This window comes from Cheilinus undulatus, linkage group 7 (assembly GCF_018320785.1).
Source record: "Cheilinus undulatus linkage group 7, ASM1832078v1, whole genome shotgun sequence".
NCBI lineage: Eukaryota > Metazoa > Chordata > Actinopteri > Labriformes > Labridae > Cheilinus > Cheilinus undulatus.
The window spans coordinates 21,536,612-21,557,214 of NC_054871.1; the positions used below are offsets into that span (position 1 = coordinate 21,536,612).

At 37.8% G+C, this 20,603-nt stretch overlaps 2 protein-coding genes across 7 annotated transcripts in view; one reads left to right on the forward strand and one right to left on the reverse strand.

Annotated features, from left to right (window-relative positions):
- LOC121512353 (lisH domain-containing protein ARMC9) overlaps positions 1 to 15,092 on the reverse strand; it is a 41,484-nt gene extending 26,392 nt beyond the window's left edge. The window contains exons 1-13 of one of the 2 annotated variants that reach the window (XM_041791585.1): positions 14,948 to 15,092; positions 14,430 to 14,591; positions 14,125 to 14,250; positions 13,635 to 13,805; positions 13,127 to 13,282; positions 12,950 to 13,042; positions 10,907 to 10,931; positions 10,066 to 10,223; positions 9,636 to 9,734; positions 7,206 to 7,241; positions 3,687 to 3,721; positions 3,493 to 3,604; positions 1,679 to 1,771 (exon numbers count right to left, since the gene is read on the reverse strand). In XM_041791585.1, the coding sequence (XP_041647519.1) occupies positions 1,679 to 1,771; positions 3,493 to 3,604; positions 3,687 to 3,721; positions 7,206 to 7,241; positions 9,636 to 9,734; positions 10,066 to 10,223; positions 10,907 to 10,931; positions 12,950 to 13,042; positions 13,127 to 13,282; positions 13,635 to 13,805; positions 14,125 to 14,250; positions 14,430 to 14,504 (1,179 nt within the window). In that variant the 5' untranslated portion in view covers positions 14,505 to 14,591; positions 14,948 to 15,092. The remainder of the gene's footprint in view (positions 1 to 1,678; positions 1,772 to 3,492; positions 3,605 to 3,686; positions 3,722 to 7,205; positions 7,242 to 9,635; positions 9,735 to 10,065; positions 10,224 to 10,906; positions 10,932 to 12,949; positions 13,043 to 13,126; positions 13,283 to 13,634; positions 13,806 to 14,124; positions 14,251 to 14,429; positions 14,592 to 14,947) is intronic. The other variant, XM_041791586.1, reaches the window with a different exon arrangement.
- A 462-nt stretch (positions 15,093 to 15,554) lies between these two features.
- On the forward strand, positions 15,555 to 18,404 carry polr2h (RNA polymerase II, I and III subunit H). 5 transcript variants are annotated; one of them, XM_041791777.1, is made up of 6 exons: positions 15,555 to 15,639; positions 16,101 to 16,190; positions 16,360 to 16,443; positions 16,692 to 16,785; positions 17,417 to 17,500; positions 18,010 to 18,404. In XM_041791777.1, exons 2-6 carry the CDS (start codon positions 16,118 to 16,120, stop codon positions 18,125 to 18,127), a joined length of 453 nt encoding a protein of 150 aa, XP_041647711.1. In that variant the 5' UTR covers positions 15,555 to 15,639; positions 16,101 to 16,117; the 3' UTR covers positions 18,128 to 18,404. The 5 variants fall into 5 exon arrangements, with proteins under 5 accessions (XP_041647711.1, XP_041647709.1, XP_041647710.1 ...); XM_041791775.1 differs by having other exon boundaries at positions 15,555 to 15,706; positions 18,010 to 18,403; XM_041791776.1 differs by lacking the exon at positions 15,555 to 15,639 and adding an exon at positions 15,771 to 15,858.
- The last annotated feature ends 2,199 nt before the right edge of the window (positions 18,405 to 20,603 follow it).

Genomic DNA, 20,603 nt, shown 5'->3' on the forward strand with positions numbered 1-20,603 from the left:
GAACTTTTTGAACAAGGTTTAATTTGACACGCCACCTCTACTATAGTGGCTCTATACAGTGGTTTATTTTAGATTTGGCTCAGAGCACCATGCTAAGTACGAAGACAAAGAGCTCAGGTGTGAGGTGAGGATCGCTTACTTCTTTCACTAAAGGCTTTCTTTCTTAAATGTGGCGCCCTAAGGCTAAAGGCCAGTGTTAGGAAATGTGACAAGAAAATAATAGGAAAGAAAAAACAATAAGGCATGTGAGACAGACATGTGGCTCTTAGGCCTTTGAAAGCTGTTTTAGAGGATGAAATTTGGAATATAACCTGTCTTTTATAATCTTGCCTTTTGTTAAACAAGAAAAGGAAATAGTTCAAGAGAATACAACTGAACATGAGGCTGGAAACGTGCCATAAGTTATCTTTAATCAGACTGTAGAGTTATTGGACAAGTTTTTTTGTTCAGATGATCAGTATATTTACAAGCACAGCGAAGTTGAACAACTGCTTAACCTTGATTGGGATCTTCAACTGAACTCCCACTATACACACACGGGGTATACTGATAAGTGACACAAGAATGCCAACTCAGCTATGGTAGCAATTGACATGCCGTCTTTCAGCTGGTTACTATTTGGTCTGGCACTAAAAAGTTAGCAAGCAGCTAACTAGTTGAATGATAAGTGGTTAAAATATGGACAACTTCACTGCTCTGTAAATTTCTTACATACCCTAGACTTTCTTTTTGAATAATAATGATGCACTTTATCCCTCTATTTTAATGGTTATGTCCAAAGGCAGATGACAATGCTACTCCTGCTATGTTTAGTATTTACGCTGTTTGACATCCAGGCCAAAGCTTGGTGCAGAGGCCGTGGAGCATGCTTAGAATGCCTTGTCCAGTTTGGGTCTGACTGAGATGCATACACAAAAGACAAAATCCCTATCCCAATCCCTAATCCAACTGAATAGGTGTGTAAGTCAGACTTCAAGGAATTCAGTTTAGTACGATTTCAGTTGGACCAACATGTTCACAAGCATTTCATAAGTCCAATTTTAGGTGGATTACCACAATAATTTGACTTTATCCAACTGCATGTAAATCACAATGAATGCATTTTTAGTACAATATTCAAATAGTTGGAGACTGATGTAAAGACAGTTTGATCTTTTCAGTATAAGCTTGTGAAAACTAAGATTTGTTAGAACATAGTACTGTATTTTAAGTTGGTGAGTTTGCACAGTTTAATTTTCAGAATTTTGTGGCTCAAAGGAAATAACTTAAATTTGACATCAACAGACTCAAAGGTTAACTGTGACACGTTTCTGGTTGAAATGTAAAAAAACAATATCACAGAGGTGTACAGAAACTACAGAAATCTTATATAATATTACTGCAGTTAAATCAATTGAGGGCAAGCAGAAAAAGAACCTATGTGCACCCAGTATAGAGCAAATTCAGCAGCTCAAGCCTGTGCTAAGTAAGCACCAGGGGATTAATTAACCAGTGAAGCACAAGAAGCTACGTTCTGCTTTGGCCCTGACAGTTACATATGTGGAAAAAGAAACAAACAAAAAAATGCAATTTCAGTTCATGTTAGTAGAAATGTGTAAAACTGTTAAAATAACTTATTAATAGGGTTAAAAACACATTAGAATACAGTTGCTTTAGAGCTGTTTATCAATGGTCCCACCTGTTTTGTGTTGTAGCGCTCCAGCAGGTCATTACTGATGTAAGCCTGAAGCACTGTGTCCCTCTGTTCACCAGGGAGTGAGCGAGTCAGTCTCTAAAAATGTATACAAAAACATGCTATTACTGAATTAACAAAAAAATCACATGCATAGAAAATAAGAACTGTATTCTTTTTTAATTATGCTCATAAATTGTGGCATTAATTAGCTGTCCAATGTAAAAGCTTTTAACCTTCTTTTCCTTACCACAATATGAAATTGTGGCTTGTCAGTAAAATACTACTTTCTGTAAAAATGTCTGTAAACAAAACATAAATGTCAGCAAAAAGGAAATATATGTATTTTATCAGCCTGTAGTAACAATGACAAAGAGTTAGAATCATTTCTAACATAGAAAATATTTTTGTACTCCGACCAACTGTATGAGAAGGTTCTGACTGCAGACCGTTCACCTCTGACAGCCACTCTCACAGACTGTTCATCTGAGACACCGAATATCTCAGAAAGGAAGTGTTGTAATTTACCGGTACAGTGTATTTCTAGTATTTGACTTTTTTTTTTTTTTTTAAGATTTATTTTTGGGCCTTTATTTGATAGAGGAAGGACAGTGGATAAACTTGGAAACAGGGAAGAAAGTGGGGAGAGACATGCGGTAAAGAGCCACAGGCCGAATTCGAACCCGGGCCACCCGCGTACATGGGTAGCGCCTTAAACCACTTGACCATCTGCGCTCCCTTTGATGTTTTTTTAATTCAACTTCATTTGTAAACAAAGTCTGGCAGTTATAGTCATAAAATAACAACACTGTAAACATTGCACACTAAACAACATTTCATAATTAAGATAGAGAAAAAGGCCAGAGGTCTATTTGGGGATCAAATTATGTATAGACCCATTTTAGAGGTAGCTACATGAACGGTGGCTCACTTTCGCTTTGTTAGCTTTAGCAACATGAACTTTAGCAATGAGCTTTAGCAACCAGAGCTATAGCAAACATAGCTACAGCTAATGTAGCTATGTAGATAGCTACATAGCTGCTTTGTGAGCTTATTAGCTACATGAGCTATGTAGCTCCATTATCTATAGCTAAGTTAGTTTAGCAATGTGAGCTTTAGAAAAGGTATTTAAAGCTAACTTAGCTATCCATACGTGGCTTATGTAGTTTCTTTGAAATCTAAGCTTTAGCTATGTTGCTCTGTTTCCTGTGTAGCTTATGCAATGGAGCTGCGTTAGAAATGCTTGCTGCGTTAGAATGTTTTCTTAGGGGACAAGCTTTTTTCCTGTAAGCAGACTGTTTACTGGGCTTAAATACATGTTTTGTTATTAGGTTTTGCAGGTTAGGCTTGTAATCCCACCTTTACCTTCAGCTTCACCCTAACCCTAAATGGAAATTCAATTTATTTTGAACGTTTTAGTGTGTATTTCTGTTCTGAGATGTCAGTGTCTCAGATGAATGGTCTGTGAAAGTGGCCATCAGAGATGAATGTTCTGCAGCCAGACTGTTATGTGGGGAGACATCTGAAGCCAGACAGTTTTGGAACTGTACTATCCTTAAATATTTCATCTCATTTTGGTTCCAAATTACAGGAATTTTTTAACAAATGCTTCACTCAGGGTCACCAATTTTTCGGATTTCTGCCATTTTGTTAATATGCAAGTTTTGTTGAGTTCTTCACATTTGCTGTTAAATTTCAAATCTTGCACTAAAAGATGGGTATGATCAGCAAATAGTTTAAAAGAAAAGCAACATGTGTTGATTACAGCTTTAAAACAATACATGCAAAAAGGTATGGTAAATAAGAATATAGAAACTTACCCAGCGCAGTGCCTGAAGCAACAGGGACTTCAGTCGGTCTGGACCGTCACACAAGTCTTTCTTAAGTTTCTCATAGTCCAGAGAGGGCAGCATTGGCACCTCTTTGGATCTCCTGAAGATGAGAAAATGTTGGCAAACTTGTATAGGTACATATAAACAGAATATTGGGCTTTACTTTTAAATTGAAGACTTACGGTGGTGCAATGGACGCTCGTAGCATCGAGGAAGCCTAAAAGAGGTTGAAAATTCATAAGAGACAAAAAGGAACAGCATTTTTTTTTCAATCGTGTGGTCTGACACAAATTTTTACTACACTTTCACTATAAAGTGTTGCTATCATAAGACATGCAGTAGTTCATCTTACATCATCTTTGGCATAGGATCCCTCTACTTACCCAAAATAAGTTTTGTAACTAAAACATTTAAGTTGGCTGCAGTCTCCCATGATTATTATGCTGTGGACATGCGTACATCATGCTGGGGTTACATGCTGTCATACTTATTAGAGTATTGTTTGGCAACATGCCCATGCAGTCAGTAACAAGAATGTTAAGTTTAGTCAGGTATTAAGAAGGTACCATGAAGAGGCAGTTAGTTACTTTCAGAGTAGATATACTAGAGGTCTGATTGCTGTTCTAACAAGCTGCGCTTCCACCAAGTGGTCTGGTTCAGTTCAGTCTGGTATGGTATGTAATTGATTCTCGGCGGTCAAATGTCACTAACAATTACTGTTATGAGGCACCCTACTCTTTTTGACACCCTTCCAGGGTACCTCCCTGATAGGACAGAACTGCAGTCAGCTGATTACTTCACATCCTTGTGTGATGAGGCTAATAATGAACAAACATACAGTGCCTATAAAAAATATTCACCCCATTGGAGGTTGTACCCTTTTATCGATTTTAGAAATCAATCATGGCCAAAATATTTTGGCTTTTCAAACAAAAAACCTTTGTCAGAGTTAAATTACCACAAAGTAATGCCATTTAAATATAAATATGTAATGGAAAATATGTGACTGCATAAAGACTCACCCCTTTTAAAGTGACCGACCTAATTTAACAGAAGTCCAGCCAATCGGTCCTAGTAGTCTCACCTATTGGTGAAATGGGGATTACCTGACTGCGGTGAATGTGTCTCAAGTGATTCCTGTGTCTGGAAGCTCCATTAATTGGTTAACCAGTATTCCTGGCTACCATTACATCATGAAGAAGTAAGAACACTCCAAACAATTCAGAGAAAATGTTACTGAAAAGTGAAAGTCAGGGGATGGATAAAAACACAATTGATTACAAGGTTACAATGTCATTTAACAGACGCTTTTCTCCAAAGAGATGCAAATCTGACAGGTAGACAGGTGTTCCAGGAGTAAAGGATAAAACTGGATATTGATGCACCTAGCAGTTTTGCAGGGGTAGTTTTGCAAAGAAGAATGGAGTAAAATTACAGAGTCCAGATGTGCAAGTCTGGTTGAGATCTATCCACAAAGACTCAGATTTGTTATTTGATTGACAATGCAATATAGAAATCTGGGCTCACTCGACATTAAAGAGTTTTTTTGTTATTGTCTTTTGCCAAAAAAGTCTAAATTTCATTGACCATTATTGATTTATTAAATCAATAAAAGGGTGAAATATCCAAGGGGATAAACACTTTTTATAGACATACATATGCAAACGTGTCATGTTTCGAACTGAGTCGGACAGCTTTTCTCCCTTGTATTATCATAAATTTGTAACAGCAAACAGGGGGTTTGACTGAAATGACAACTCAGTTGAGGACAACAGGTTATTAGCTGCAGTGATATGTCATTTGCAAATGAGCTGGTGCTGTCTCTTTTATGTGAGCTGGTTTTTATGTGAGCTGTTGTTTGATTGACATAAAAAGCCTATATATTATTATATGAAGAAGCTGATTCTGTAAAAGGAAAAAATATCCATCCCTACAAGTGAAGCTAGAGGGACATCGGCTGTGGAATCACAAGCAAAATCAGGTGTACCGTACCAAACTGTAACACAAATCAGACTGTTCGGTGGACATGCACAACTAGAGACAACAACACTCACAGTTCTGAGTAGACCTATGAGTAATTATATAGTTGGTGTGAGCGTGTGGAAGAAGAGTGAAAGAACTACTTATTAGAAAGTAGTTTTCAGCAATTGAAAGGGGATTTGAGTGCTGAAATCCAATCTAAAGCCTGGGTAGTTAGGCCTATAACAGGAGCAGTGTAAGGTCAGGGGAGTGATCCATGTCGTCTGAGCTATCAGGTGGTCTGGCCACATTTTTGCTTTGAGGTGTAGTGGGTACAGCGGAAGTGGAGGAGAACACAGATACCTGGATTCATTCCCAAATTCCGTTCTGTCTCAACATTTCAGTGCTTAAAGAATGCTGAAGGGCAAGGGGACATGTTTCCCTGAGACATTTGACACTGGGGTTCCCGGACCCTCGAGGAGCAGAGAGTGTGACAGCTAGGCATAAGCACAGCCAAATGTCTTCCTCTGTTTCAGTCTATCACCAGGAAAGCCCCACACCTACTGAAGTACAAAGAGTGGGGTCAAACAAAAATGATTTATCCAGCAGATTTTTTGCTGGTCACCTAAACAAAGGCTTGACCTGAATTCAATAACAATGAACAGTTTACATAAGTGATTCCTTTACTCTCTGCACCTTTTTAACGTGTCTTCTCACCTTGTAGTCTTTCGTGACCACGGGGACAACCGAGGGCCGTCTATTGTTCATGTTATTGTTTAAGTAGACAGCTCTGCTCCCTGTCTCATATAGGTTTTCCCCCTGCAGCAAGATTATCCAGAGCAGAGCAGCAAAAAAATCGTCCAATGGGGATGACTTTAGATTTATGTAGTGATGAGTGGTATAGTTGCTTGTTTATGTAAGAGCAAATCTGGTCTGTAAGCTCTCAGTTACAGCTCAGGCAAATCTTTTATCATTCAACAAGGACGATTGTGGTAACCTTTAGTCAAATTATGGTAGATAATGTCTCTGATTGTTTCAATTTCTTCTAATTTCCCACACACCAGTTGAGAGATTGACCTTACCATTGGATTTCTTAAATAACTTCCCAACCTTGAGTGTCTGCCTATCATACATTTAATGGTCACGGTACTCATAAGTGTCCTGATTGTGTCTTCTCAGACAACTGTAATTCAATCACTGGTCCTTGACAACCTGAGCGTGAGAGTGTGTGCCTGTTGTTTTGGCCATTCTTTTGTCTGTCTAAACTCTTTAAAAAACTGGACCGTTGAACAAACGATAAGGGGAGAAAACTGAAACGGCCAGCATTTTACCTTAAAAAAGAAGACTGACAACCAATAAGGCGCGCTGAGAGGATGAACAATAACCACAGTGGCCTTTGAGAACCTACAAATTTAATGATGAGGTACGCCCTCAAAGAGACGCTCTTGTTTGGGCTTAACAAGTGGCCTCACAAAAGAGGTCATTCTTACAACAAAAGAGGCCAAACATCTCTTTAAACTGGGACAATCTAGCAGAAACCACAAAAAATGACAGGGATAAAGCAGGAGAAGAATAAAGGCAGGTCAAAAATGTATACATGTAGAAAAATGGGGGGGGGGGGGGCAAACATGACAAGAAGGGGTCAAAGAGTAGACAGGAGAGACATGGCAGCGAAGCACAAGCAAGGTGAATATGGGGACTTACGTGATAGAGAGTAAAGATGGAAAATGTATGAAACTTACATAGCCATCATCATAGGGACTCATAGAGTAATAGCCCTTTGTGGACAACAGCATCACAAGCACAAACACAAACACACAGAAAAAAGTTTTAAGTTCAAAACAGAAGAACCAAGATTACAGAAAGCTGAGATAAACAGCAAAATGGAGGCAACTGACAGCAAGCATGACTTACTGGGTTTGAGGATATCTATATTTCCACCTGCCTCTTGATGTTACGCTTAAGTGGCTCTTACATAAGATCCTCAAAAAAACAACTTGACAAAGGGCAGTTGGTACGAATCCATGGTAAACAATATAAGCATAAGGATGTCAGCACTTGTGATAAGGCTTGCCTGACTTACCCAGTCTATTAGGTAACTTGGCGGAAACTATTAAAAAAAAGTCACACCTACATTTGTCTCTGAAATGCTGACAATAACCTCTGACTTAATGCATTCCTGACCTTCAGCTGCAGTGAATTTTTCCAATTAAAAGTCATATACTTCATTGCTTGTGCTGACATCTTAAAGCTTTGAGTACATCTCCTTTGGCCTTCAATAAACAATTTGACAAATTTTGATTCTAATTGATGAAATCAAAGTTGCTTTTCAAAAGCAGTTGAGTGTGACTGATAGCTGCAATGGTCCATGCCCTGCATTGAGAGTAATGCTATATTTAGCTTCGCAATTATCCTTCCATATCTGGGTGTATTACTGCAAAACCAGGATCTGGTCAGCTTCTTCCAGGATACAAACTGCATAGTGTGTGGGATCAGTCGGACAAAGGGACATCTAATAACAAATAAACCCTCCTTTCATAGAACCCTTTGCAAACACAGTCGATTTTGTTTGACTTGAGGAGTAAAAAGGTCTGTGATGTCACCTAAAGTTTGAGGTGTAGATAAACAATCAAGTGTGGAAGGACAGCCTGACCACCTACCAGTCTAGGATGTCAGCTATGAGGCCAGGAAAGGAAAGGGAAGGTTTTTGATGCCACTGTGACGGGCGAAATACTGTTAGTGCAGTGCTCATGGTGATTAACAATGGTCTTATTATAATAGGCCACAACAGAGAGTAGACCTAGACCTAGATCTACACCTACCCTCTTTTTAAAGTGTCTTAAGATAGCTTCAGTTATGAATTGGCACTAAACAAAGAAATACTGATTGATTGCACAGGCGAGTAGCCAGGGTTATCAACAAATTTCTTGCCAGTTTACTCTGCTAAGACAATAATGATAATTATTGGACAAGTGAGACTGAGTTATTGGTTTGATCATTTAAATTGGCCTCTTAATTCTGTCCCTACTATTTATTGCAGGGACAGAATTAAGAATCACAGTGATTCTACCAGACCATTTTGTTAGATTTTCATGGGACAAGAGTGACAACAGTAATCTGTTTTTTCACCTCAGAATTATTGCCTTGATAAGACCTCTGCATCTGCTTAATTGCCAAAAATAGTTTTCAAGGTCTATAGATGGTTCAAAATACTTAAGCTAATTTTTTGTATTAATGCACATATTACTCTGGTGCTAGCCTCTCTTCAGTGGCTTCCTATTTAGACTAATACTGACTTTAAGGTGCTGCTGCTAACTTATGAAGTTGTAAATGTATCAGTTACACATGACTGATCTGGTGAACACATACACTCATGGACAAAAGTATTGGCACCCCTGGAATTTTTCCAGACAATTCTTGGCTCTTTCTCTTCTCCATGCTTGGTGTGACACACACAGGCACACAGCACAAAGGTTGAGTTAATTTTTATACATTCTAACTGGCTTCAGGTGTGATTTCTAGATTGCCAGCACCTGTTACTTGCCACAGGTGAGTTTAAATGAGCATCACATGCTTGGAATAAAATGATTTACCCGCAGTTTTAAACGGGTGCCAACAATTCTGTCCAGCCCATCTTTGAATTTTGTGTAAAACTACGTCAATTTTTGGCTTTTTTCTTCTGCTTTTTTCTGTTGCTCCAATGCACATAAAGGAAATAAACATGTGTATACCAAAAACATTTGTAATTGCAACAATTTCTGGGAGAAATTGTGTATTTTCTGGAAACTTTCCAGGGGTGCCAATACTTTTGTCCATGACTGTATATGCCTGCATGTGATGTGCACTTCCATGGGAGTGATAAATGTGAAAGAAAGACCACTAATATTATTGCCCAGTCTTGCCCTAGATATTAGAGACCCACTTGTTTACTCTTGCATGTGAGTCTTGAGTCGTTTGTTCATTTTGGTGACATTTTTTCATGAAAATTAAATGTTGTATTATCAATTATCAGTTATCATTTATTTATCATTAAATCTTTCAGAACATCCTGCTCTGGCTTCCCACTTCCCGTGGACTGATGCCCCCTTATTAAAATGTTCCAAAGAGCACCTTAAGGTTGTGTATTGTGTCACTCTTCTACCAGAGGAAGTGTTCTGTGGGCTCTCACTCACAGTGCCTGGTCTGGTAAAGTCAGTGCTCTGCACCACGCTCTGCCTCATCTGACTGCTGAACAGGCGAACGCACACACTCTGCAGGTACTCTGGGGAGATCTGCAAAAACACAACAAGCCCCTTGGGCTTTAAAAATTCTGTTCACAACGGCAGTAGAGTTACCTGTAAAACTAATATATCATCTTGTGTCAAAGTAAGTTTGGATATTTAAGATGCACACATATTTGTTTTAGATTTACAATGTTTGTAGAGGGTTTGTTAGTATAAGTGTTTAATTACAATTATTAGCTTTACACGTGTTAAATACTTATATAAGCACTTAGTGGAAGTTGTGTTGTCAGTGTCATGATTGTGCCTGTCCTTGCATTCAGTGCATGCAGCCTATGTGTTTATGTGTGTGTCTGTGCGCCCAACAATCAAGCATAGTTACCATTTTTCCGCTGATGGTTGCCTCCAATGAGTCGACCAGCTCAGCAGTGATCCCAATCAGGTTGTGGTAGTCTGCCTGCATCTTGTTGTACTTCCGCACATAGCTGATGATGCGCCGGTCTGATTCAACCAGTTGGAGCTGTAACTGTTGTATGGTGTCTGTGATAACACAAACAGACAGATAATGGTATCATGAAGAACTCTTTCTTTTAACTTATGGTAATTATCATGTAGAAGTCTCACTTAATAGAACACAAAATTGAAACGGTGGATGTTAATCAATCTTTAAAAATCAGCAAACTAATATTTCCAATGTTGATATAGTCTTTAAGGGTGCATATACTTATTAACTTTTCTAAAATTTAGTCTAATGTCAATTATTACACCAACATAACTTGTTGTCTTGTGTGTCTGACACAACTCTTGGGCAAAGATAGCATTATATCTATCCTGTAGAATAACTCAAGCTATCACAGAAAAAAATAATAATAATCAAGGATTTCATTCCAGTCAGAGGATAAAAAAACAAGACATGGTTATAATGATTAATAATTCTTATAAATAAAGAAATATACACACTCAAAGTTGTAGAATATTTTGACCCTTTCAGACTTCGGTGGGTGGGTGAAAAGTTTTCGTGTCTTGGCATTATGTGTCAAAACACATAATGGAACACAAAAAATTTTAACTGTTCCAAAAATCAAAAAGGACCCAGTACTGACAACTAAAAACAGCTGTACTAAATTCTGAAGTTAGCCTACACATAATGGATATGATTTGATTTGGGGACAGATATAATTGCAACATAATGCTGGGGGAGATTGTTTGAAATGGATAATTACCTTTAGCAGTCCGCCCTCCCTCTTTCTGTGTGACGTCTGTAAAGGAATACACTCTAGCACTGACTGGACATTTATAAAACATTTTAATCCATACTTGCTATCTTTTCCAAAGCTCTCCTCCAGAGTTGCCACTTTGTTAGAAAAATACAAAATACAACACAATTCAAAATACAAACACTGTATTTCAAACATCCTGTTTAAGGAGGGGTGTATGTCAGAGTATCATATGATGAATGAAGTCTTATTGTTCACTGTTATTGCGTGAAGAGATTTACGTGTTGACCTAGGAACAATATCAGCTTATTTCAAGGGAGGGATACATCTCTTGTTGAAACCTTTGCTTAAACAAGCTAAGCTGTCAATCTTTGTGTTTTCATGACTAAGGTGGACAGGTTACATTAGGATATCTTCATCAAGATATTTTTTTAAATGTCAAGTTAACAAGTGACTAACCCACTGTAAATTTTCTTGTGTCGATATGTGGTGTCAGCTGCACATTTCAGAGTTTGCAGCACATTGAAAAATGTTATATATGTAATATACAGTGCCTATATTAAGTATTTACCCCCTTGGATGTTTTACCCTTTTATTGATTTAATAAATAAGTCATGGGCAATATAATTTTGGCTTGATTGACAAAATAATTAACAAAAAACTCTGGAAACTGCAATTGTACGCCAATCTTCTTTGCAAAACTGTTCAAATTCTGTCAGGTTGCATGGGGATTGGGGGTGAACAGCCCTTTTCAATTCCAGCCACAAATTCTCTATTGAAATGAGGTCTGGGCTTTAAGTCCGCCACTTCAGAACATTTACCTTGTTGTCTTCAAACTCTGAAGCTTTTGTTGTATGCTTTGGGTCATTCTCTTGCTGGAAAATAAATCTTCTCCCAAGCCATAGTTCTCTTGCAGATTGTCCTTTAGGACAAGCCTTCCAGCGCTGGCTGCAGAGGAGCATCCCCACAGCATGATGCTGCCATCACCATGCTTTGCAGTGGAGATGGTGTGTTTGTGGTGATGTGCAGTGTTTGGTGTCCGCCAAACATAGCGTCTTACAAAAGCACAACATTTTGATGGCCAAAAAGAACCATTTTGGTCTCGTCAGACCAAAGAACTTTCTCCCAATCGACCATGGACTCCCCCACATGCCTTTTGGCAAACTCTAGCTAAGATGTGATATGAGTTTTCTTCAACAGTGACTTTCTCTTTGCCACTCTCCCATAAATCTTTGCCTGGTGAAGAATCAGGCAACAGTTGTTAAAGCTGGCGCTATAGTTGCTCAGCTGCTGAAGCTTGTAACTCCTTCAGAGTAGTCACAGGTGTCTTTGTGGCCTCTCTCACTAGTCTCCTTCTTGCATGGTCACTTAGTTTGTGAAGAAAGCCCGATCTAGGCAGATTTACATATGTGCCATATTCCTGCCATTTCTCGATGATGGATTTAACTGAACTCCAGGGGATGTTCAGTGCCTCCGATTGTTTTGTATCCATCCCCTGACTTACACTTTTCAATAATCTTTTCTCTGAGTTGTTTGGAGTGTTCTTTTGTCTTCACGGTGTAATTGTAGCCAGGAATACCGATGAACCAGTGATTGGATCTTTCAGACAAAGGTGTCTTTATACTATCATCACTTTTGATGCATTCACTGCACACAGGTGATCCCCATTTCAACAATTCTGAGACTACTAGCACCAAATGGCTGGAACTCTGTTGAATTAGGTCAGTTACTTTAAAAGGGGTAAATATCTAAGCAATTTTACAAACATATTTTTTTTAACTGACATTACTTTTTTGTTATCTTTTTTCACTTTGAAATTAAGAGTTTTTTTGTAACTCTTTTTTGTCAAAAAAGCCAAATTATATTGACCACAATTGATTTATATAAAATCAGTATAAGGGTAAAACATCTAAGGGATGAATACTTTTAATGAAACTGTATGCTGCTCTATCTCCTCTTCATAAATATTGACACAAAGGCAAAATTACACATCTTCACTATAGTACTTTTTATATCAAGGTCATGAGAGTAAATCATGATGAAGGATACATATAAGCTGAGCAGCCTTGGTGTGTTGGACGGCTTTAGTGTCACTGACAAAAACTGCTTCAGCTTCTCCTTCAAGTGTGGTATCCAGGAATCCTAAATACACATAATGAAAGTTTGAGAAAACAGAGCTACACCTAATTCTAACAAGTAGGCAATTTGCCATACTTAGCAAAATACCTGGAAAAGATCTTTGAAGGAGGGATGGATGGTGGGGTTAGGAACAAAAGGCAAGGCATAGTAAGGCAGAAACTTTGTGGTCTGGCTCAATGCTGCTCCTCTAGTCTCCAGGTACTGCTTGAAGTAGGAAATTCGCTCCTCAAACTCTGCTTGGTCCTAAAGACAGATTCAATCATTGGTTGATTTCAAGTTTATAACACAATATCAGCTGAAAAAAACCTTTAAATCCCTGTTATGTAGGTTTATCATAGATGTTAGAAATTATTGTCTCTATTGTGCAACAATTGCATCATAGATGACCCAGTGACAAAAAAGCTTATAGCACAGCTTAGTGGACACACTGAATTATAGCACACTATGATTTTCAGCTGCAGGGCAAGCAGGGCTATATATACTTTTTTTTTTTTTACTGATATTAACACAATTCTTGCAATCTCAGTAAAAAAAAAATCATTCAAACAAGAAACAAGAAAAAAAACAAAAAACAAAGTTGAAATCATCTACTTACATGTCTGCCGGGGTGTGTCCTCAGTGGGTAGATAGTGAAGTGGATATGGAGGAAGAACTCCAGGCTCTGAGCCTCGGCGTCTGTGTCTCTTACCTCAGAAGGAATATTGTCTGCCCATAGTTCAAAGAACACTTTGTGGTCTCCATCATCAAAAGAACTTAGCAAGTCTTTCTGGAAATGTCCAGGACAAGAAGAGTGGGTAAAGGATAATAACAATTTGAATGTTTTTGGTCATTTTATTTACAAATTAAACAATATTAATTAACAGACAGATATGTGTAAGGCCCATACAAAGAAACTGTAGAGAAGTTTGCTTTAAAACAAGTGAGTTTGATAGTCTTAATTCTCTAACCCCATTTTTAAGGTAGCAAAAACTAAGTGGCAAAATCTGAGATGCATTTGAAATATGCTTTTAATTTTTTCCACTCTTCCTGGCTATCTCAACTGAGCACTTACAGGAACAACAGGTAACAATACATGTATAACTTACCTGAATGATTAGAGTCTTTGAGTCTCTGAGAGCACTTCCTTGAGGCTTTGAGACCAGCTTCCCTTTGCATTTGCATTCCTTGTCAAAACTGTGAACAGTCTCGTCAAAGTCCTCAAATTTAAGGAACTACAAAAGACAAAAGAAAGAAAAGCAGTACTCTCACAGTAAAAATGGATAAGTATTATCTATATTAGCATGTATTTCGAGTGAGCTGTACATCCTGTTCGGCCCCAGTAGAACTGCATGTGTACACAGGTTTATAAGCATAATACTCTGTGTGCATTCTCAAAATTAGCTTTCTTTACCTCTTTTATCATCCCAAGGAGATCAGCCTCTGTTGCCAGGATGTCTCCCATCCTGGCTGTCCCTCTGGAAGTCATGTGGGTGTCCAACACCTTCAAACCTCTCAACGACAGTTAAACTTACATTTACCAACGTTTGTACTCCCATAGAGCATGCTGCCGAGTCTGCAAACAGAGGACAGTATTTGACACTGTAAATGGCTACAGATCCTCATTGCGAAATCTCTCCATGCTCAGTATCGTATATCACTGAACTTTAAAACTGGGGGAAAACTGCGTAACCGTTGTATTGCTGAATCGTTAATTAATTTGGCCATGTTTAGCATCTTGAACCAAATATTGCTGACATTTCTGGAGTTGTAAACCCTAAAGTGAACACATATTTTAATCCCTGCTTTTGAACTGTAAAACGGTCTTTTACAGTGAATTTAACAGACACCAACTTTGGCGAGTAGAACAAGCTAGTACTAGCTGTCAAGCTACACAACCGTTTACAGACGTTATAAGAATATCCAGCGTACCTCATTTGCGCATGATTCACCCCAGGTTTACGTGGTTGTACATTCTTTAACGTGTTTATCTATTACTGAAACAAAAACAATTAATTTCGACGAAGACTTGTGGTCTTTAAGTGCATCTACGTTAGCCTTTCTGGCAGCCGTTAGCTAGCAACGGTACACAGATGGGACGCTAAAACACCTAGCAACCAAGGGCTGAGAAATTGGGGCTGGAAAGCGGACAGAAATGCCGTAAATGATGACACCACTGAACTTAAACATTTCCGCTTGCTTTAATTCTGAGAGACTGCTCTGATATTTGAAACTGTTTCAACTAACACACTGAGATCTCTAGGGAAAATTTGCTTAAATTATATCTTTGGTTAAGTTAAGAGCGTGCAAAGAGCCGTATTATTCCACTATTGTAATACAGGCATATTGCTAAAACGCTTAAATTTTTCTAATGTAATTTCTATCTGGCACTGAAAAACAAAAATCGCTTTTCACACCAACATTAATTTAAGATACTCCCATAGCGCTTCTGCTACTTACTCCAGCACAGTAGGCGGCAGTATGCAGCTGCATGACAATATGATCCCGGATGGAGTTCGCAGGTCAAAGGTTGCGCACATTGTTCCTGCGCGGTAGTCTGTGTGAAAGACTGATGAATGAAGTGTTCTCCAATAATACATCTGACGAACATTACAAACGAGTCGGTAAATAAAGAAACAGGGACTTCTGCGTTTTTCTACGCACTATATAAGAAACACAGTCCTATTTAAGGTAAACCCTGATTATTGTGTGTACATAATGAGCTGAGGCTAACTAGCTTGATTAGTAGACAGTGCTGGAGTTGTATGTAAACGCTGTGTAGAGATGTGACCCGTTTAACTTCCGCTAAATCAACGATATAAGACGGCAACATTGGTATTTGGGTACAGGTTATGAATAATTTTAGCACAACGCAATACCACATTACTAACAAACTTAGAATATTCGCTTTGGTCAGTTTTTAGTTTACATTCTTTGAGGCTCGTCCTCTTGTTTTTATCTTATTGTAACACCCTGTATGTCAGGACTTTTAAGCTTTTACGATTGCAGCCAAACATTTCCATGCATGTCGGTTGATTTATTGACCTGCTTCACTGATATCTACTTTTCCTTTTTGTATTCACAGTTCAGATTTAAATAAAGATGGCTGGGATTCTTTTTGAAGATATCTTCGATGTAAAGGATATCGATCCCGATGGGAAAAAGTTTGACAGAGGTATGCGATATGCTTATCTATCATGGTTAAAGGGTAAAAGTAAAACGCGATTTCACCTGCTAACAATCATTTGCCATTGTAGCAGCTTATTGGTTACATAAGATATTTTAATTTATATTTTTTAATGATGTATCATGTGTCATTTCTGTTTACTTCCCTGTTGCTGCAGTGTCTCGTCTGCATTGTGAAAGTGAATCTTTCAAGATGGACCTCATCTTGGATGTGAACATTCAGATCTATCCTGTTGATCTTGGTGAGGAGTAACTCACATTGCATATATTATGTTCAGAATAAATCAAGTATATTCTCATTTCCATTACAATACATTTTCAAACATCTTTTTCTGTTTCACACCTTTAGATTTTTAATTTTCAATTGAATATTTAGTTTGATCACTTGCTCCGTCATCATTTGACTTTTGTTTACAATTTCTATCCAAAGTAAGCAATGAAAATTATACCTAATTTCATTCATTTACCACCTATGTTTGCATTTGTAAAGGTGACAAGTTCAGATTGGTAATTGCCAGCACTTTATATGAAGATGGAACACCAGATGATGGAGAGTACAATCCTCAGGATGACCGACCATCTAGGTAACCTATTCTGGCTTCACATGTTGATAACTAAAATAGGTTATTTGGCGTGTATTTTATTAGAGATGGGCAGTTAATTTTTCAGTTCCGATCTGGTTCAAATATATATATGTACTTATACTGATTAGGGATGAGCATCGAATTCTGGTACCAACATGGTACTACATTGGATACCTACTGTATATCACAGGTTCAAATACCTCATTTTGGTACCCCAGTTAACCCGAAGCAACCTCCTACCATGGAAGGCACAAAACATGTTATGTGACTGTTAACTTGTTTTATTTCAGCAGAGCATAAATATTTGGTAATTTTGCTGTCCAGAGAACTGTCTCTGCTCTGTTCATGTCCTCCTAACAAGAATACAGTCACACTGATTAGCACATTAGCTTCATTGCTTGTCTCTGATGAAACCCCTTCTGAATTTTGTTTGAGCCTTTTAGATACCTAAGTCATCCATCCACAGAATTGAGCTTGGGTCATGAATGGGCCGGCTCAGAGTAGAGTCAGGCTGGATTTTTTTGGTGCTGCAATAGTGCCTTGTGTATACTTTGCTATGTGTGCCTTTGCATGTCCTTTGAGGTATTTTCACTGATTTGGAGTTGTGCTTTAATGTTTCTAATTTTTTCAGAGCGGACCAGTTTGATTATGTGATGTATGGGAAAGTTTACAAGATCGAGGGTGACGAGACCTCAACAGAAGCAGCCACACGCCTGTGAGTGATACATCTTGGTTTAAATGTACTTAAAATTGTTATTCTGTTTATAAATGGGCTCTGCCTTGGTCTATATATTAAAATAATCACTGTCTGAATAATGACATGTGTGAATGCATTTTTTATAAATATATAATATTAATTTAAATGACCACTGACACATCTGTTTGAAAATGTATCAAAATGGTTTTATACTGGCAGTGTATACTGATATTATTTTGAATTTTAAATGTATTCTGGTGACCATTTTAAAGTTTTTTTATATATATATATATTCATCCAACATTTCTATTGAATAAAATCTAATATGCCATAAAAGGAGCACTACTGTAGATGGCTTTTAGTTTGATTATCACCTGTGAAGTGATCCTATGTAAAATATCCAGCAGCACGTTTGATTCATTGAAAATTCACCCTTAAAATATTTTTTGTGAGTGTAAAATGTTGTTTTTTATTAGCTCATACTCTGTCTACCAGCTGTATTTTAACTGTGTATTTTCTCCTTTCAGCTCTGCCTATGTGTCTTATGGCGGCCTCCTCATGAGGCTGCAGGGAGATGCCAACAATCTTCATGGCTTTGAGGTGGATTCCAGGGTCTACCTCCTCATGAAGAAACTGGCCTTCTAAAACCCAACTCAGATCATCCACTTAACCAGGTCCCTCCTCTGCCCCAAATCAACCTCATATTTACACAGAACTGTTGGCATTGTCTTTTCCAAGACTGGACACATGACCAGAGCAGCTCACATTGGCTGATAGAAAACATTTGTTATTTTTATAATCATTGTTACAGAATCTTCCCTCAAAGGAAAAGGACTACACATTAAAGACTGTGACACTGAAAAGCTGCTGCAACTTCCAATTTCTGGCAAACTGTAAATAAAGATTTCTTTTATAAAAAAAATAATCAGTGCCCTTCAATCACACTACCAGCATTTTTTGTACTCTTATCTACTTTGTAAATCAGGAAATAGAAAGGTGCCCCTTCACACATTCTGAATACCTTTTTTGTATTGTTCAACAACAATAGTAGTTTTATGTCTAAAACCGTTTCTCAATATTTGGACTGTAGGTAAGCTGTGTGCTATGGCAAACAGGGAAGGCGAGGGATTTATTGTGAAACTGAGCCTGGCTTAGCCATGTTACTTATACACGTTTGTATTAGTAACTTATTAATCACTGTATATGTATGAATACAACATTTTTATGCAATAACCAGGATATGAAGTACTGACATGTCCAGTAAGTGTATATCCCACAAGGGTTTAAGTCCCTTTACACTCTGCCTTTAAAAACAGCCAAACGAAACAATGAACCATTTTGCAACATTCCTGTCCAGAAATGATTTTAAAGACTTAATCCATAGTTTCAGTCAGATCTGCCCACAGTGAAAATGTTCAGTCCAGTGTCAAACAGAAGGTACTTGTTTCCCTTTCTGTTGGAATTTCAAAACTTAAGACTGCTATGATGAGTCGACTAACAACAGAAGTGTAAAATAATACCTTATATTGAAAATGTCCTTTTGGAAATCAATGATGAACAGGATTCTGTATCTATGAGGCACTTTTAGGCCTTCACCTCTACTTTGTTTCCTCCTATTTAAACCTGCTGGCTCATGCTTCACAAACATAAACACACCCAAGATTTAGCAGTCTGATTGTAATAAAAACATTCAGCTTGAAGACAAATACCGGAAAATATTTTCCACCTCAGATAAGTGTAAAAACTTGAATATGTTTTTAAATGCCAGTAAACTAAAATGTGGCCTCTCAGAGGAGATATTAAATTAAGGGGGAAGAGGCAGCTTTTTTGTGCAACACAGACTTCTCTGTCTATGATAATGGATGTCACAGGGTTGAGTGGGACACAGCAGATGACTCACACAGGAAAAGGCTAGTACTTTCCCATTTTTATTCACTAGCAACAGGGAAACGTAGATGACAGTAAAGCTGTCCAACATGTATAAAACAAGTTTTTGTGTACACTGTGTTTTTAGGACACATTAGGAGGCTCACTGTAAATACCAACTCGAACTAGTAAACTGCAGTTTTGGTTAAGACTATGAGAGATGTGATACATTTACCCAGGCCTGCACATAGAATAGACTGTGCCCCTCAAAAACCCAGAGAACGAGCCCTTCCTAGTTGGGATTTATCAATGATATCAATGCATGTGTGTTGGACCACTGGTGCTAACATCCTGGCTAACAGTAAGCTCATTTTGGAGCTGAGAAGTGTGTCAAACTATCATTGGGTTGTGATGTTGAAATTATTTTCCATGCTATTATTTGACTGATTTTCTGCCCATTTTTGTAATTTTTTACACATTTTGCCGCTGCTCACAGTTTAACTCATACTCATACTCATATAGCCTATTTAAGCCACTTTTACCCATTTTCTACCCATTTTTGTAACTTTTTTGTTGACTTTAACCCATTTTAGCCTTGTTTTACCCATTTCTGCCAATTTCAACCCATTTTTCACTTCTAGTCATTTTATAACTCTTATTGGCAACTTTTAACAAATTTTGTTAATTTTTGCTGCTTGTAACCAGTTTTTTTTGTCACTTAAAACCTGTGTTTTGCATCTTTTTGCCTATTTTGCCACCTTTTTATTACAACTTTATCCCATTTTTCCTTTTTTATGCCGTTTTACCATTTTTGCCACATCACTTTTTTCATTTTTTACTCATTTTTGTCACGTTTACCTAAATTTGCTATTTCTTTAAGCCACCTTTCCCCTTATTGACTTAGATATAATATTCATATATTATTATTATACATAATATTCTTATATTATGTCTATGCTCATTGCTGCGTTTTGCACATCTTTGCCACTTTGAACCTTTTTTTTTGCTGCTCTTAACCACTTTGCCACTTGTTTTGTCCATTTTTGCCACTTCTAACCAATGTTTTGCTTCTTTGTGACCCACTTCTGCATTCCATTTAAGTTGTTTCTGCTTTTTCTGCCTATTTTCTGGCATCCTAAAATTTGTTCACAATAGCTCAGCTATGAAGTCTGACATTACCTTCCATTGGTTCCATCTGCTCATCCATATTACCAAAAAAGGTAATCCTGTTATAGGGTTGCATTTAACACAGATG

Coding starts and splice junctions, on each gene's coding strand:
- polr2h (XM_041791777.1), top strand. CDS start 16,118: ATGGCTGGGATTCTTTTTGAAGATATCTTCGATGTAAAGGATATCGAT. Junction 16,191..16,359: donor TGGGAAAAAGTTTGACAGAG/GTATGCGATATG, acceptor CTGTTGCTGCAG/TGTCTCGTCTGCATTGTGAA. Junction 16,444..16,691: donor GATCTATCCTGTTGATCTTG/GTGAGGAGTAAC, acceptor GCATTTGTAAAG/GTGACAAGTTCAGATTGGTA.